Source organism: Diabrotica undecimpunctata, chromosome 10 (assembly GCF_040954645.1).
Source record: "Diabrotica undecimpunctata isolate CICGRU chromosome 10, icDiaUnde3, whole genome shotgun sequence".
Taxonomy (NCBI): domain Eukaryota; kingdom Metazoa; phylum Arthropoda; class Insecta; order Coleoptera; family Chrysomelidae; genus Diabrotica; species Diabrotica undecimpunctata.
Window position 1 is genome coordinate 61435088 of NC_092812.1, and position 15302 is coordinate 61450389.

Consider the following 15302-nt stretch of genomic DNA (forward strand, 5'->3'; position numbering starts at 1 on the left):
TAATCCGAAGCAGCACCCTCTTCTGGACTGGATATCAAATCACCTACGCCTGGCTGCGAACTACCCCGCAAAATATGAACCACTCTGAGTAGAGTTCGGACCGGTCACAGAAGGTGCGACGCTAGGTTTGTTTTTGTTACTTCTTTACTTCGTTACTTCAGTTACTCCTAAAGGAGATTTCTTGATTCAGAGCCTAGATATCGAACTCTCATTACATGCACGACGAGTATAACTTTCTTAATTTAAACGAAGTTTTTAAAAGAGCACTTCTTTTTTAAAAACCCTTCTCGAATTTTATGTTTCAGATTTGCCATTCCAGAGATTTAAATGTCCGCCATGGAGCAGTAATATTTGAATGAAAATTTTTGCGCGCCGTCTTTAAAATACAGGAACAATGAAAAAAAAAATGAAAAAATTGTTGTAATCTTTAAAACTTCTATAATAATATAAAAAAGTTTAATTGTCATATATAATAAATAAGAAAATTTTTTTTCACCAAACCAGTGTAGCATAAGTAATTATGGTCTTAAAACCGTTACATTTTACCAACAGATCATTTTAGATTTCACAATCCATATTTTGCCTTGGCAGGGTCATAATACCGGATGTACATTAAGAGAAAAGAGAAGAAACGGTAGATACGACTCTGAAATAAAGAACATAGCAGTGGCGGCTGGTGTGGTAAAATTTTGGGTAGGCCAAGCCAGCAAATTACATAGCTATGAGTAATCAGTGACGGATCCAGAGGGAGGGGTCACGGGGTCATGACCCCCCCCCCCCTAACTAATTTTTTAATGATTTCTCTGTTCATTTTAACTTCTGCGTTGTATCTAATTTTTGCGATTTTTGATTTTTCATCTAGCAAATCGCGAACAGAAAACGCCCTCTTCTGTACATCCTTAAAGGACAGGAAATTACTTAAATGTTCCTTGCAACTGGAATGTTTTTTTTAAGGAGGCAGACATGTTTTTTTAAATCAAAGTATCCTTCACAATTCTATACACATTTCTTATTAGAAAATAACAAACACGGCCAACAATATAGTCTGTTTTTCGTAATACTTCCAGACAACCATTTGTAGACATCATACCAAGAGCAATTAAAAGTACGCACCTTTTTCCCCATCTATTTGGTCAATACGCAATGTTGGAGTAGGCCTTTCATTCATAATAATTTTTTTCCATCATTTTTATGTATCAGTTATAAAACAATCTCACATATATAAGTTGCATACAATCAGGCGATATAGAAATCATGCAAATGAGATTTTTTTTCTTCGAATTTTACGAATTTTTTAAAATTTATTTGGGCAACCGTGCACTTGTTTGCAATTGTGTTGTTTGTTTAAAAATATGTTACAATTATAGATTATGTTACATATTTTTATCATAATTTAAAAGAAAATTTATATTACAATTCGATAATTACGTGACAATTAAGTGACAACGATGGTCATCGTAGGCCCGATGGTCTGGTGCCTAAACAGCAAGCGTAAACACGACAATATAAATCGTCCGGCAAGCTACTTAACTTCAAACGCTTTTTGTACGGGGATCTTATGTGAGCTGGGTCGGCCAGTTACGATCGGGCCTATTAATGATATTTAAAATGCCTGAATACGATTCGATGCTTTCTGTGGTAATATAATAACTTACTTGTTTTAACGGACGCTAATGTATTGAGTGATTTAGTACATTTAAAAGTTATTTACATGCATTAACATAATATTTAAATATGTTTTTCAATTTTAAAGCTCTTAAAATTATTGGGTAGGCCCGGCCTATCCTGCCTACCCCCAAAAGCCGCCACTGATTAATATATGTTTAACAATTTTTGAATATGTTTTTCAATTTTAAAGCTCTTAAAATTATTGGGTAGGCCCGGCCTATCCTGCCTACCCCCAAAAGCCGCCACTGGAACATAGTAAGATGGACATGCCATAGAAGCTGATAGAACACCTGGATCTGATTAAAAATTAATACATGTAGAAATGTATAGAATAAAATCTAGTTAGGAATACCATTTCTCCAAAGACAGCTTATTTAGTGACATAAAAAGTAATCCCAAATTGTAACGCGTCAACTACGACTCTGACTATGTTAATAATAAAAAACTTTTAAATCATATCAAATTTTACTGTCAAATGTTTGCTCTAATAGCTAATAACAGTTGATACCTTGTCCACAAGTATAAAATAATATTATAATATTTAATTTTTTATAATTGTATTACAAAGTAATATTTTACATAATAAAAAAAAATAATTATATTTTAAAATTTATGATTTGACTTTAAAATAAATATATTTTGAAACGATTTTCAAATATGGCGCCTCTACTAATATTTCAAACCTGCGCGTTTTTCTCAAAATCGCCGTAGTATTGGGAATCGCAAACTATCGATAGCCAGGATTATCGATACTTATGGATATTCAAAAGGTTACTATCGAACATTATGAACAATTCCAAATTCATTTTATTCACTCCAAAAATAAGAATTTTAAACATATACGTTCCCTACAAAAAAGTAGTTTTAATTGAGTTAATATTTAGTTTAAGTTTACAAATTTTAAAATGATTAAATTACAAATAACAACTTGCTTTATTTCCAATTAGTAAATAGTAGATAGAATAGTTTATTGGAAAAAATTTAAAGAAAACGCGTTAAATCAGGAAGAATATCGTGACTGCATAATTTAGTTAATTCAAACCCATTAAATTGATGTTGATGTTGTTCAACAGTAAAAATCATCGAGAGAATCGATATTGTTATCGATAGTTCTCGGCCTATAGGAAGCACAATGAAAACGTCGGTAGATATGTCTGATTTCATGATCAGCCGTCGTTGTTAGATAAAAGTAGATTTAGGTAAATAATGAAAGAATAAGTGTGTTAGACGAAGTGCCGATTCATACAGATAGGATTTTATGTTCTAGTGCTATAATTTGTGGACACCAAAATAATAAAATTATCGACACTGATAAGTATAAAATGGCAGCCCTTCCACGCAGAATAATTAAAGAAACTCAGCGTTTAATGGCTGAACCTGTCCCAGGAATTAGTGCTGTACCGGATGATAGTAACGCTCGGTATTTTCACGTAATCGTAACGGGCCCCGAAGATTCCCCATTCGAAGGGGGGCTTTTTAAACTAGAATTATTTCTTCCTGAAGATTACCCCATGTCTGCACCTAAAGTAAGATTTATAACTAAAATATATCATCCTAACATCGATAGACTTGGTAGAATATGCCTTGACATTCTAAAAGATAAGTGGAGTCCAGCTCTACAAATTCGTACAGTTTTATTGTCCATACAGGCCTTACTTAGTGCTCCAAATCCAGATGATCCATTAGCTAATGATGTTGCAGAACTATGGAAAATAAATGAATCAGAAGCAATTAGAAATGCAAAGGAATGGACACGACGATATGCTATGGACAATTAATTGTGCTCCAAATAAATATGGGTAAAAAACATAATAATTTTACATTTACTAGTGTATGTTACGTTTATTTAATTTATAGATCAAAGTAGAATTCTTATGTTTGTTACCATACAGTTGTATAAAATATTGCTAATGAGAGAACTTTCTAAAATAATTGATTTAGTTTTCTTAAATTTTGATCACAACCTTCATTGTTATTCAATAGTGTATATTTGACTTTTATTATTACATCTTCTTTTATACTTCATAATTGTATACCTAATATCTACCAACAGAATTCCTGTATTTAAGGCATTATATAAACTATCACCAATGTGATGATGGTAAGTTGGCACACAATAGAAGATGGTGTGATGATAGTGACAATAGAATGGCCAGTGATGGTTTTTCAGATCCCACTTCATATGTGGGTAGCATACAAAAAGTAAATTGTGTGTTCCTACTTCAGTTTGTCCCTACAATGGCATATTTTGGAAGATTATTCAATTAATGCTTAAATTGTGTTTGGTTATATAGCAACATAATCAGTATCCATTCTTTTGTAAGGAAATAACAAGAAATAAACAAACTTGCCATTAAATGGCCCTTTGTTGATAAGTGGTTGTAGATAGAAAAGCCAAAGTCAATACTCATGGTTGTCGTTGTAGTGGGCCATTGTGGAGAGGATCTATCAAGTATTTTTATGTATATAGCCACTACTGGAGCCTTAATAATTATTAAGCTTTAGTTTCAATTTTCAGTCTAGAAAATGCAAAAACTACCAAATAGTTAATGAAAACACTTTCACTATAAGGCTATGTTTTGTATTAAATACCAGCATTTTTTATTTTACGCTTAGCGTGAATAACAGCTCCTAGTAGGAAATATCTGGTAGAACTATTTTGTTTATTAAATATTTAGTTTAAATCTAATAATCAGTTCTTTTATGTTTACTGTAAATTTAAGTAATTATGTGGTATAAAAGGATCAAGATGTAAGCTCTAATCTAATAGAGTAGGTATTTTATGTACTGTTTTTATCTAGTGTGAGCTAAAGAGGCTGAAACTCTAGACTGGTATTCTCAAAATTTTTTTCTGCTCAGTTACAGCTCCAATATATTTTCTCTGTACTATTGTCTGAATATGTATACAATATATAATTAATCAGGTATAAAAATGAAAACAATGCCTCAGTATATGAGATATTGATTGTATTAAAATTGGCACCATAAAGTATAGGGAAATTGATAAAAAAAAGATATAAAAAGATATGTACAAATGGGTGGTGGATGAGCCTGCTGATTTTGATATATTTTTTCAGATAGTGGACTAATGCTTGATTCTGCTTTCCTATTTCTTGTTCCACATTGAACAATAGATGCTCTTTATTATATCAGTTAAGGTCTACATTTCAGCTCTGTATAAGCGGAATATTGTAAATGGATGGAAGATTATTTCAGCTTTTGAATAATTATATATTCATTTTTAATGAGCTAATCTCGACTAAACCAAAACAAGTTAATTTTGTTTTTAGGCTATTATCAGAAGTAAGTTCCATTGGACTCTCTTCTTACGAAGTAAATTCTGTTAGAGCTTGAGGATGAAATGGATTGAGGATCCACAAAAAATTTCTTAAAATTATTTTATGTGGTCAGTACTATAATCAGAGACCAGAGAGCAATTCTTGTGAAACAAATATTTCATTAAAGACCATGCAATAGTGCAGTTAAGACAAAAATTTTGTTTTTCTGAATTCCTGCCCATCTAAATTTTTCTTTACAATAGTTGCAGCTTGTTTCTAAATGCGATAATCCTTTACAACTTGTTATTTCCTTGCAAAAACAGAATCAATGCATTGGACTTGTCAAGTATTTGTCCAGTTTCACAAAAAATTCCTAACTATATCTTTTTATTTGGTGCCCAAAAATAATCACTGAAACTACTACTCCTTTGATGGCTACTAGTTGTTTTAGTAAGTAAGCAAAAGATCCAGAAAAGAAAAATGAGAGAGCCAATGCACACACTTAAGAATGTTCTGCTAGACATTTTAAATCAAAAGATAACAGTGAAATAAAATATTTTGTATGTATCTCTTGGATACATTTTCAGTCTTACTTATATACTAAATACTAGTGTTTTTTCCTTATTTATCTGTATATTAGTATAATAACCATCTGATTTAATTATTTAAAAATTTCAGATTAATTTTATCTTTAAATACAATTTTTTTGCTATTTATCTCCATAATATAAATATCTGATTGTATTATTAAAAAATGACAGATTAATTCTAATTGTATCTTAGTTTTAGATATTTCTTATGAAATAATGCAATGAAGCAAATTTAGTTTGATAAAAGAGCAAAATCTTTTACTTCAAAAGTTGATATAAACTAGAATTCACTATTTTGTAAACACAGCCATACTATTTTTATGTTTCATACTCCATCAGTAATTATATCCAGATTGCAGCAAATGTAACACAGTTTGTCTTTACGTTCAGTAAATTCATATTTTTGGTTGAGCACTTAAAAAGTCTAGAATTCTGCTTAGAAAGTTAGCCAGTGTTGAATTTGAATATTCCTTTTAGAATCATAACCCTGGATGGGTCGTTGTCTGCCTGGCTATGTCCTTCCATTCAGACTTCTCTTGTGCCTTTATTCTACTTTGTCTTATATTTATAGTTTTCGTTTTTTAATCTTTTTGCAGGATTCCATTGTAACATTTTCTATGATGCTTTTATATCGTTTTGTCTCTGGACATGTCCTAGCCTAGAGTCTTTACAAAATACATAAAATATCATACTCTTCATTTAATTAATTAATCTCGTAGTTTCTTCTGATTCCATTCTCCAAGTGACGTTCTCTCTTGCACTGGACCACATACTTTTCTCATTGTCTTTCTCTCGAATTTCTTGAGTTGCTCTTCATATTTTTTGTCATTACCCAGGTCTTACATCCATAGATTATTGTGGGTCTAATTACTGTTCTGCAACTAGTCATTTTGGTTCTTATGTCTAATCATTTCAATGTCATCAATCTTTTATTAACATAGTATGAACAATTCCCACTGTTAATACATGTATTCTGGTTTCTTATGGAATTCTTTTGATTGATTTCTGTGTTCAGATATGTAAAGACATCCACATGTTCGATGTTATAGTTGTCTATTGCAATATTATTTTTATTGTCAGGTGTCCTTTTGACTGTCTGTACTTTGTTTTTGTTTCACTTACTTTAAGCCTCCTGTTTCATACTTTGGGATCAATTTTCTTAAACACTTCCATTAACTGTTTCTTGCTCAAGCTTTTTCTTGAATCATTCTTAGTATGGTCTATTTGGTCTGAATCTATTATAGATAATACCTTGGTTATGATATATGGTTATGACACCTTAAAATGATTTGATATTCCTAGTTGACAATGATTTAGAACTGTCTTTTGTACCTTGTATTAGAGAACTTCATGAGCTGCATTTATCTCCTCTACAATGTCATACTGGCTGCGCCACCTAAATTGTTAAATTTAATGTGGCAAACTGTCTAAACGAAATTCTGGTGTGCTTAAGGGGCTGACTAAAAACATTCCATAACATGTTCCATATTCGATTTTTAAATATAAATAAAGCATTGTCGCTTTTTAAAATAATAATCTTCAATAATACTTATGTGAAATAATACACAAAAATCAAAATTTAAAACATAGCATACTACTGGACCAACTGAGTACAAAAGTGAAAGTGTTTACCATGTAAGTTAATTTTTTAGGTATAATTGATTATGAATGTATTCAAGAGTATTTCGATATGCTTCAACTATGTAATGTTTAGCATCAATTCTGTGTATAGAAACACTTAAATGATGGTTTGTAGTTTGTTGTAAATAAAGGTATGTAAGGCTTTTTACGAATAAATTCTTTTCACTAACATGACTAATATTTATTCACTTTGTTGGTGACATTCACTATTACATGAAAAAAACAGATGAACCACTGAAAATGATTCATCATCAATTAGCCTATATTTGTCCACTGCTGAATGTAGGCCTCCTGTAAAATTTGCCACCTATTTCTATCTTCAGCTTCTTGCATCCAGTTTGTGGTGATGCACTTGATATCATCCATCCATCTAGTCGGTGGTCGTCCTCTGCTTCGATATGCCTCTTGCCTTGGTCGCCGTTCCAGAATCTTTCTGGTCCATCTATCATCTGTTAATCTGGCAACATGTCCGGCCCAAGCCGATTTAGCCATGGCTATTTTTTCAACTGCATCTGTGACTCCTGTTCTTCTTATTTCTAGGTTTGGTACTTTATCTCTGATGGTAATACCGAATAGTGATCTTTCCATAGCGCGTTGTGTAACTCTTATTTTACCTATTGTTCTTTTTGTCAGAGTCAGTGTTTCTGCACCATATGTAAGAACTGGTAAAACGCACTGAAAATGATTGGTTTTTACATATTGAATTCTTTAATTGTGCCATGATCTGGTGTCCTGTAATTCCCATTTTATTGAGATATTCAACTTTCATACCACCTCTTAGATGTTTGCCCTAAAGTTTTTTTTATATCTCCAACTTTTTAATTTTACCTATATGTCATTCCCGATCTCTCCATTTCTACTATCTGATTGATTTCTAGTGATTCTCTGATAGGGCAGGTAATAACATTACATACAAAGAAAGACCAAAAAAATTTGTGAAAGATGTAGACGAATAATTTCATTAAGTACAACATATAAAATGTTGGCATCAATAATATGAAGAAGATTGTCACAGATCTCCAAGAAGAGTGGGTCAATAACAATGTAGATTCACAGAAGGAAGATCAACAATAGATACTTATATACAATAAAACAATCGAAAAAACAAATGAATACAAATTAGAATTTCAAATGCTATTTATTGACTTCAAACAGGCATGTGATTCGATTAAAAGGATAGAATTAATGATGGCACAGGAAAAATTAAAAATTCCACACACACACAGACAGAAAATTAATAAACATGACATTGAAAATACCAAAATTAGCATAAAGAACCAGAGAAGGGAGACAGATGAACTTATAAATAAAGGGGTGAAATAAGGAGATGCCTTATCCACAACACTGTTTAATCTAGCTTTAGAATATGTATTACAGAATAAAAACAAAGGGAACCTAAAAACAAGAGATGGGCAAATAATCGCCTTCTCAGATGACATTATTAGTATTGCAAAGAATAGAAATATAATGAAAGAAGTGCTAGAAGAAATAAAAAAGAGGGAAGACAATGAGACTCAGATTAAATCATAAAAGACAAAAATATTATGATTAGGAAAATTGGGCATTATTGACTGACACATTATGTAAACTAATGTTTTAATTTTGAGGTTGCTGTCATTAACTGTATGGGGCAGGATAAGTAAAACTATTTGTTTTCGCCAAATTTATTTGCTTCTTCAAGATATGCTAAAATAAATTTAAATTATTTTTTTAGTAAATACAATGAAATTAAAACTAAAGAACATTGTAAAAAAAAGCCTAAAAGCATTTATCTTAGCTCTAGGTTTAGTGTGTGTATGTATATATATATATATATATATATATATATATATATATATATATATATATATATATATATATATATATATAGAAAGAAAAGGATAATGTAAGTGAATAATAAAATGTATATGATGGATAAAATAAGGAATGCTCACAAGTTAGGCGAAAAAACATGCCTAATTGAATTAGAAAACCAAGAAGAAAAAAGAAAAATAATGGAAAAATAGCACAAGTTAAAAGAAATTAAAGAGTACAAAGTATATATCAACGAAGATGCAACCATAAAAGAACAAGAAATATACTGCATTGCTCAAGAAAGAAATAAAGGAAATGAAGTCAAGATTGGAGTAAAAAAATATGGGTAATTAACAGCGAATGGAAGTGGAATGACAAAGAAGGCGCAATAGTCAAAACAACATAAAAAAACTAGCAACTAACTGGACTACTGGAATAACGTTGACGAAAGAAGTACAGAAAAAGGTTAGCGATAATACAAAAGAAGGAAAAAAATGAAAACCGGACCAAAACACAAGAAAACATGTCGAAAAGAACACTTACTTTTAGGAACATGGAATGTAAGAGGCACATATGGAGAAGACAAAATTAAACATATATCGAGAGAAATTGATAAGTTCCATTTTGACATAGTAGCTTTGCAGGAGACGAAACAGCTGGGAAATGATATATTAGAAATTAATAGAAGACACAGTGTTCTTTAACAGCGGCGGAAAGAAACGAATTTTGGGCACAGGTTTTATAATAAGAACAGAGCTAAAAGAAGCAATAATAGAGTTTAAATCAGTATCAGACCGCATATTTATGTAGTATCAGGTTCTAGTGAATATACCAAAAAATCACCCTCATAAATATTCACGCGTTTTCAGAAGAAAAAGATAATGATGTCAAATAATGTTTCTACAGCGAATTAAACAGAACAATCGAAAATATACCCAGATATGATATGAAAATTATTTCAGGCAACGCAAATGCCAAAGGGAAGAAAGAATTATTTAGACCGACAATAGGAAAATATAGTAAACACAATGAAACTAATGAGAACGGACAATTCCTGATAGATTTCGCAAGAGAAAAAAATATGATCATAATGAGCACATATTTCGAAAGAAAAGAAATTCACAAGGAAACATGGATATCTCCAGATAGAAAGACTAAAAACCAAATAGACCTCGTGCTCATCGAAAAAGAAGAACAGCAATATATAAAGAAGATAAGAACATACAGAAGACCAGACGCTGAATCAGATCATTACATGGTGGTCATCAAAATTAAGCAACTGGTACCAGAAAACAAAAACAAAAGAAAAGAAATGTATAAATAACCCCAATCCGATTAGCAACAAAGAAAGAGCAAGAAATGTACGAGGAAACAATGGAAAGAGAACTAAAAAAGATACAAATAGAAGAGAAAACTGAGAACAAATGGGAAAACATAAAGCTAGTAATGAACAAAGCAGCAAAAGAATGTAATAAGCAAGAGAATAAAAAGAGGAAAGGCTGGTTCGACATAGAGTGCCAAAAAGAAATAGAACTAAGAAAATCATTAAGGATATATATATATATATATATATATATATATATATATATATATATATATATATATATATATATATATATATATATATAACGAGTTTATTACAGCTGCCGCCGTTTCTCGCAACTTAGCTTCCAACGCTTGCGATCGTTCCAGTCATCTACTTGTAGACCCCTATCTTCCATTGCACCTTTTACTTCTTGTCTCCACGATCTTCTTGGTCTTCCCTTTTTCCTGCGGTTGGTGGGGATCCACTGTAACATTCTCTTTGGCCATTGATCATTCATCCTTTCTACATGGCCATACCATTTCAGCCTTTTGCATTATATAGTTTCCAGGACGTCAATGTATATGCCCATACGCTCTCTGATTTCAGTATTCCTTATTCTATCTCTTCTAGTGAGTTGGCAACATCTTCTCCAATAATTCATTTCCATTGCTTTTATTTTGGATGCGTCATTTTTATTTATTACCCAAAGCTCTGAACCATATGTAGCAATGCTTTCTATGATACTTTTGTATATCTTAATTTTTGTGTTTCGGGTGATGTGGTTATTCCAAAGTATACTATTCAGTTGACGTATTGCTTGACCAATTCTAGTAGCTATGTCTTTTGTATTCCGACCATTGTTTGTAATGTTTACACCGAGAGATTTATAGCTATCAGTATTTTGAATTTGTTTGCTTCCTAGTTCTAAGTGCTTTCCTTCACCTCCCACTACTACGTACTCTGTATATATATATATATATATATATATATATATATATATATATATATATATATATATATATATATATGCTTTCTCTTGTAGTTATAGTTATAAGTATAATATATTTTATAAAAGTCTTGGATTTCTTTTGCAAAACTTTAAAAACTAATAAAATATTTTGAAGTTTATTGCTCGTGAAATTTGTTGAAGATAAAATTGAAACGCAACTCTTGTTCAAATGACTAAGTATTCTTTTTTGTTTATAAATAACAAATTTAATTTCATATTCACATCAACTCTCTGCTCATTATTTCTGTATACATATAAAATTTATATCCCCTTCAAACATCTTCCGATTCTCAAAATTAAGTATACATTTTCTCTTATTAAATTTGAATTTAATCGACCAATTTAGTAATAATAAATCTTGTAGCATTGCCTCTTGAGCTCAAAAGTTGATAACAGTACAACAACCTCCTAATTTTAGTAAGTTTTATAAATTGATCCTTAAATTTGTTAGTGTGTATTTAAAATACTTAGCTCAATTTGAATTAAAATAGGCTTAACATCTTTATGGCTTGCTGCTCTGTTTGATTTTCGTTGTCATTATATTCTATTACATAAATCTTGTCATATAATACCTCGCACGTCACGACTGGCCCGATAGTGGCAAAGGTACGTATCTAAAGCCCTTTTTTAATGCTGCCATGTTTGATATTTCTTTAGTCATCGTTTTCTATTCTCTATTCGCGAAATCCTGTCATATGACATATCGCACGGTCATTTATATTAAGTCGTTTAGGCACTATAAGCTTAAGGTCTTTTTGACAATTCACCCTCTGACGCCAACCCTTTATTATTTACTTCTTGAGCTATCCTCTTTCCAACGACCTCTCATTTCAAATTTCCTGCAAATCGAATGTATAACGTTGACGAGACTGACATAACGACGGTACAAAGACCTTTAGGAATGTTGGGCCCAAAGAGACAGAAACAAGTATTTTTTGCAATCTCGTTGGAAAGAGGAAAGACCGTTACAATAGTTAGTGCGATGAGGCTTCTGGAGGATATATTCCACAGATGTTCATCTTCCCGAGGAAGAGGATCAATGCTCAACTTCAAGATAATGGTCCGATAGTTGCAGTATATCACTGTTACGACAATGGTTGGATAAATAACGAACTCTTACGAGTGGTTAAAGTACTTTAAATATCATGACCATTCTAATCCACAGTCCCCTGTTTTATTAATACTTGACAATCACACCAGTCATATTTCACTGGAAATACATGCATTTTGTAAAGCTAATTCAATTCACCTCATTTCCATACCTCCGCACCGCACACTTCTCATATGCTACAGCCCCTCGACCTTTCATTTTTTAGCTCTCTTAAGTGAGCCTGTCATAAAGAATGTGAATAATTATATCTCAGAGCTCATCCACATCAGAGAATAACTAACTTTAACAGTTGCTACAATGAAGAAAGGGATTGCTGGCTTTAGATCTGCTAGTATTATTTATCCTTTCGACCCAGATAAATTTAAAGATGAAGATTTTTTGAATGCTCAACAGTTTCTACCAGTCGTAGAAAATGAAGTAGAAGAACATACAGCATCTGATACCGAGCAACTGGAAGATCAGGTTATTAATGAAAATGGCATCATTACTCCAGAGGCAGTCCCACAAGTAAATTAAAATAGATCCAGTTCCTGGAGCATCAAAAGCCAATGTTTCTTTTTCGGATTTATTACCACAGTATACTCCCTCTATAACGAACACGGTTATTATGAGTTTTCGCTTATAACGAGGTATTAGATGTAACGTGAAATGTCTATTGAACTATAACCCTCTATAGCGATGTAAATTTGCTTATAACGAGAGAAAATAAGATTGAAAAACGTGTTTTTTTACGTTTTGGCCCGACCGCAATAATAAGCGCTGTTACAAAAAGAAAAAATGTTTGACAAAGAGGCCAAAAATCAACCCATGTTAAGATTAAATTTCAAAAACGTGAAACGGAGGAATCGGAATATGACGAGAAAGACATCTAACGTCTACTCTGCAGCGATTGCTGAATCATAAGTCTTATGAGCCATAGTCGTTAAAGTTTTTCTCCAATTTGTACAATGGTTGAATTAGAAATAAATACGAAGAACGCCTCGGCGGTACACTATTTACACTAAATATACTCGTTCAAAAGTGAAGAGATCAACAAAGAGACGCTTATGTGAGTTTCATAGATTATGAGAAAGCTTTCGATACGATTCAACAAGCTAATTCAATAAAAAACAGAATTGATAATCGAGGTGGTCGATTATATTTTTAGATGGAAGGCAAATGTAAAAGTTGGCCATTATACAAGTACGAAATGTCAAATAGAACGCGGTGTGAGACAGATGTGCGTTCTGTCACCATTACTGATTAATTTATGTTTCGACGGAATCTTCAAGGAAGATCTAGAAGTTCAACCATAAAAGTAAATGAGAAAATGGTCAGTAACATCAGGCATGCTGATAACACTAATTATATGCATTAATCTACAATACCTCGAGAATCTGTTGAACTATCAGCCAAAAAGAACGAAAACTGGGTTTGAATGTAAATGTAAATAAGACTCAATTTATGAAATAATTTCAAACAGAAAAAGTAAGTAATAAATAAAAGTAAATATAAAGAGTAATAAGTTAGAGGATAGACAAAAGTAAATTCCTCTGAACCGTTATGGTAGTATAACTTTTGGCGCTATCTAAGAATAATTAAATACAATTATTAAAATTAATAATACTTAAAAATGGAACTGATTATAAAATGTTTAAAAAAATAGACCAGCAATGTAAAAACTATAGAAAGTACCATGAGAACATTATTAGATGAATTAAAAGAAATGAAAGTAGAAAAGACAAAATTAAAAAAAAAACGATAGGAGAATAAAATCTAAGAATAATCTAATTGAAGAAGGAAATTAGAGGTAAAAACCTTGGCATCAAGGGCATTGAAGACAAAAACACCGCAGACAATAAAGAGACACAAAAAAATACATCAGGAACAAAAAATAACTCAGAAATAGATATTGATGAGGTAAGAAAACTGTAACACCAAAAAACAAGAAATTTGATTTATACTCCAGTAAATGACCGTTTTGGAGTGTAATTTTCCTTCTCTCGACAGATTGCTTGAAAATTTGAATTAAGGCTCCTCTTACCATCTACTTCACTTTGAGACTTGAGCCCAGGGTTGCTTTTACTTGGGGAGTGTGGGACAATCATCCCTTCTTGGGGGTTACAAATATACGTTCAAAATAGGTCCGAAAATGGATAAATTGACTAATTTTAAGAGACTTTTATTCTGTAGAGTGTCAAAAAGTCAATACTTGAGTTATTTGCGAGTGAAAATGTTCATGTAGACGGTTTTTCACAAATAACTCAAAAAGTAAGTACCTATGTATCGAAAAAATGTTCTCAGCAAAAATGTAGCTTATAAAAACGAAAAAAAAAAATGCTTATGAAGTCTGTAAACCTAGTAGAAACAGTGTTGTAGCTCATGAAAAGTAGGTTCTTATTTGTCAAATTCCAAATCGAATATTTCAACGTGAAATAACCAAAAATTTAGCACTTTTCGGGGGAAACTCATTAAAACTTTTTGAAAGTGTTTTAAAAAGGTTTATTTTTGTTTTTTTTTTAGTTTCTAGCATCAAAATTAAGTAAGTTACGCTGAAAATAAAGTCATGCCCTTTTTTTGGTAAAAACATCGTGAAAATCACCCCCTAATTAGCACCCTAAACAAAATTAATCGACACTTTATATTTTACTTTTGAAATTTTGAAAAAATGTCTTTTTTTCAAAATAACTTAAAAAGTATTAGTGTTGCGAAGAATCTTAATAAAAAATATTGGTTTTGCTTTTCTGAAAATTTTGGTTTTCTTTGTTTTTCTGTAAGACAAAAATTGCTGTTCGAAGTTTGCATACACTCGTGATTAGACTCATTCAAGCCCTTTCATCTACAACCCCTTTAAAATTAAGGGTTTAAAAAAATATTTAAATGATTTTTTTACAATATTTAATTGCCTTTAAAAAAATTTACAAAAT

The 15302-nt window shown here is 31.4% G+C and overlaps 1 protein-coding gene across 1 annotated transcript; it reads left to right on the forward strand.

The window, feature by feature from the left end:
* Positions 1-2774: 2774 nt before the first annotated feature.
* LOC140452033 (ubiquitin-conjugating enzyme E2 N) lies at positions 2775-7345 on the forward strand. The gene has a single exon (XM_072546058.1). The coding sequence runs from the start codon at positions 2991-2993 to the stop codon at positions 3444-3446; it is 456 nt and encodes a 151-aa protein (XP_072402159.1). The 5' UTR covers positions 2775-2990; the 3' UTR covers positions 3447-7345.
* Positions 7346-15302: the final 7957 nt, after the last annotated feature.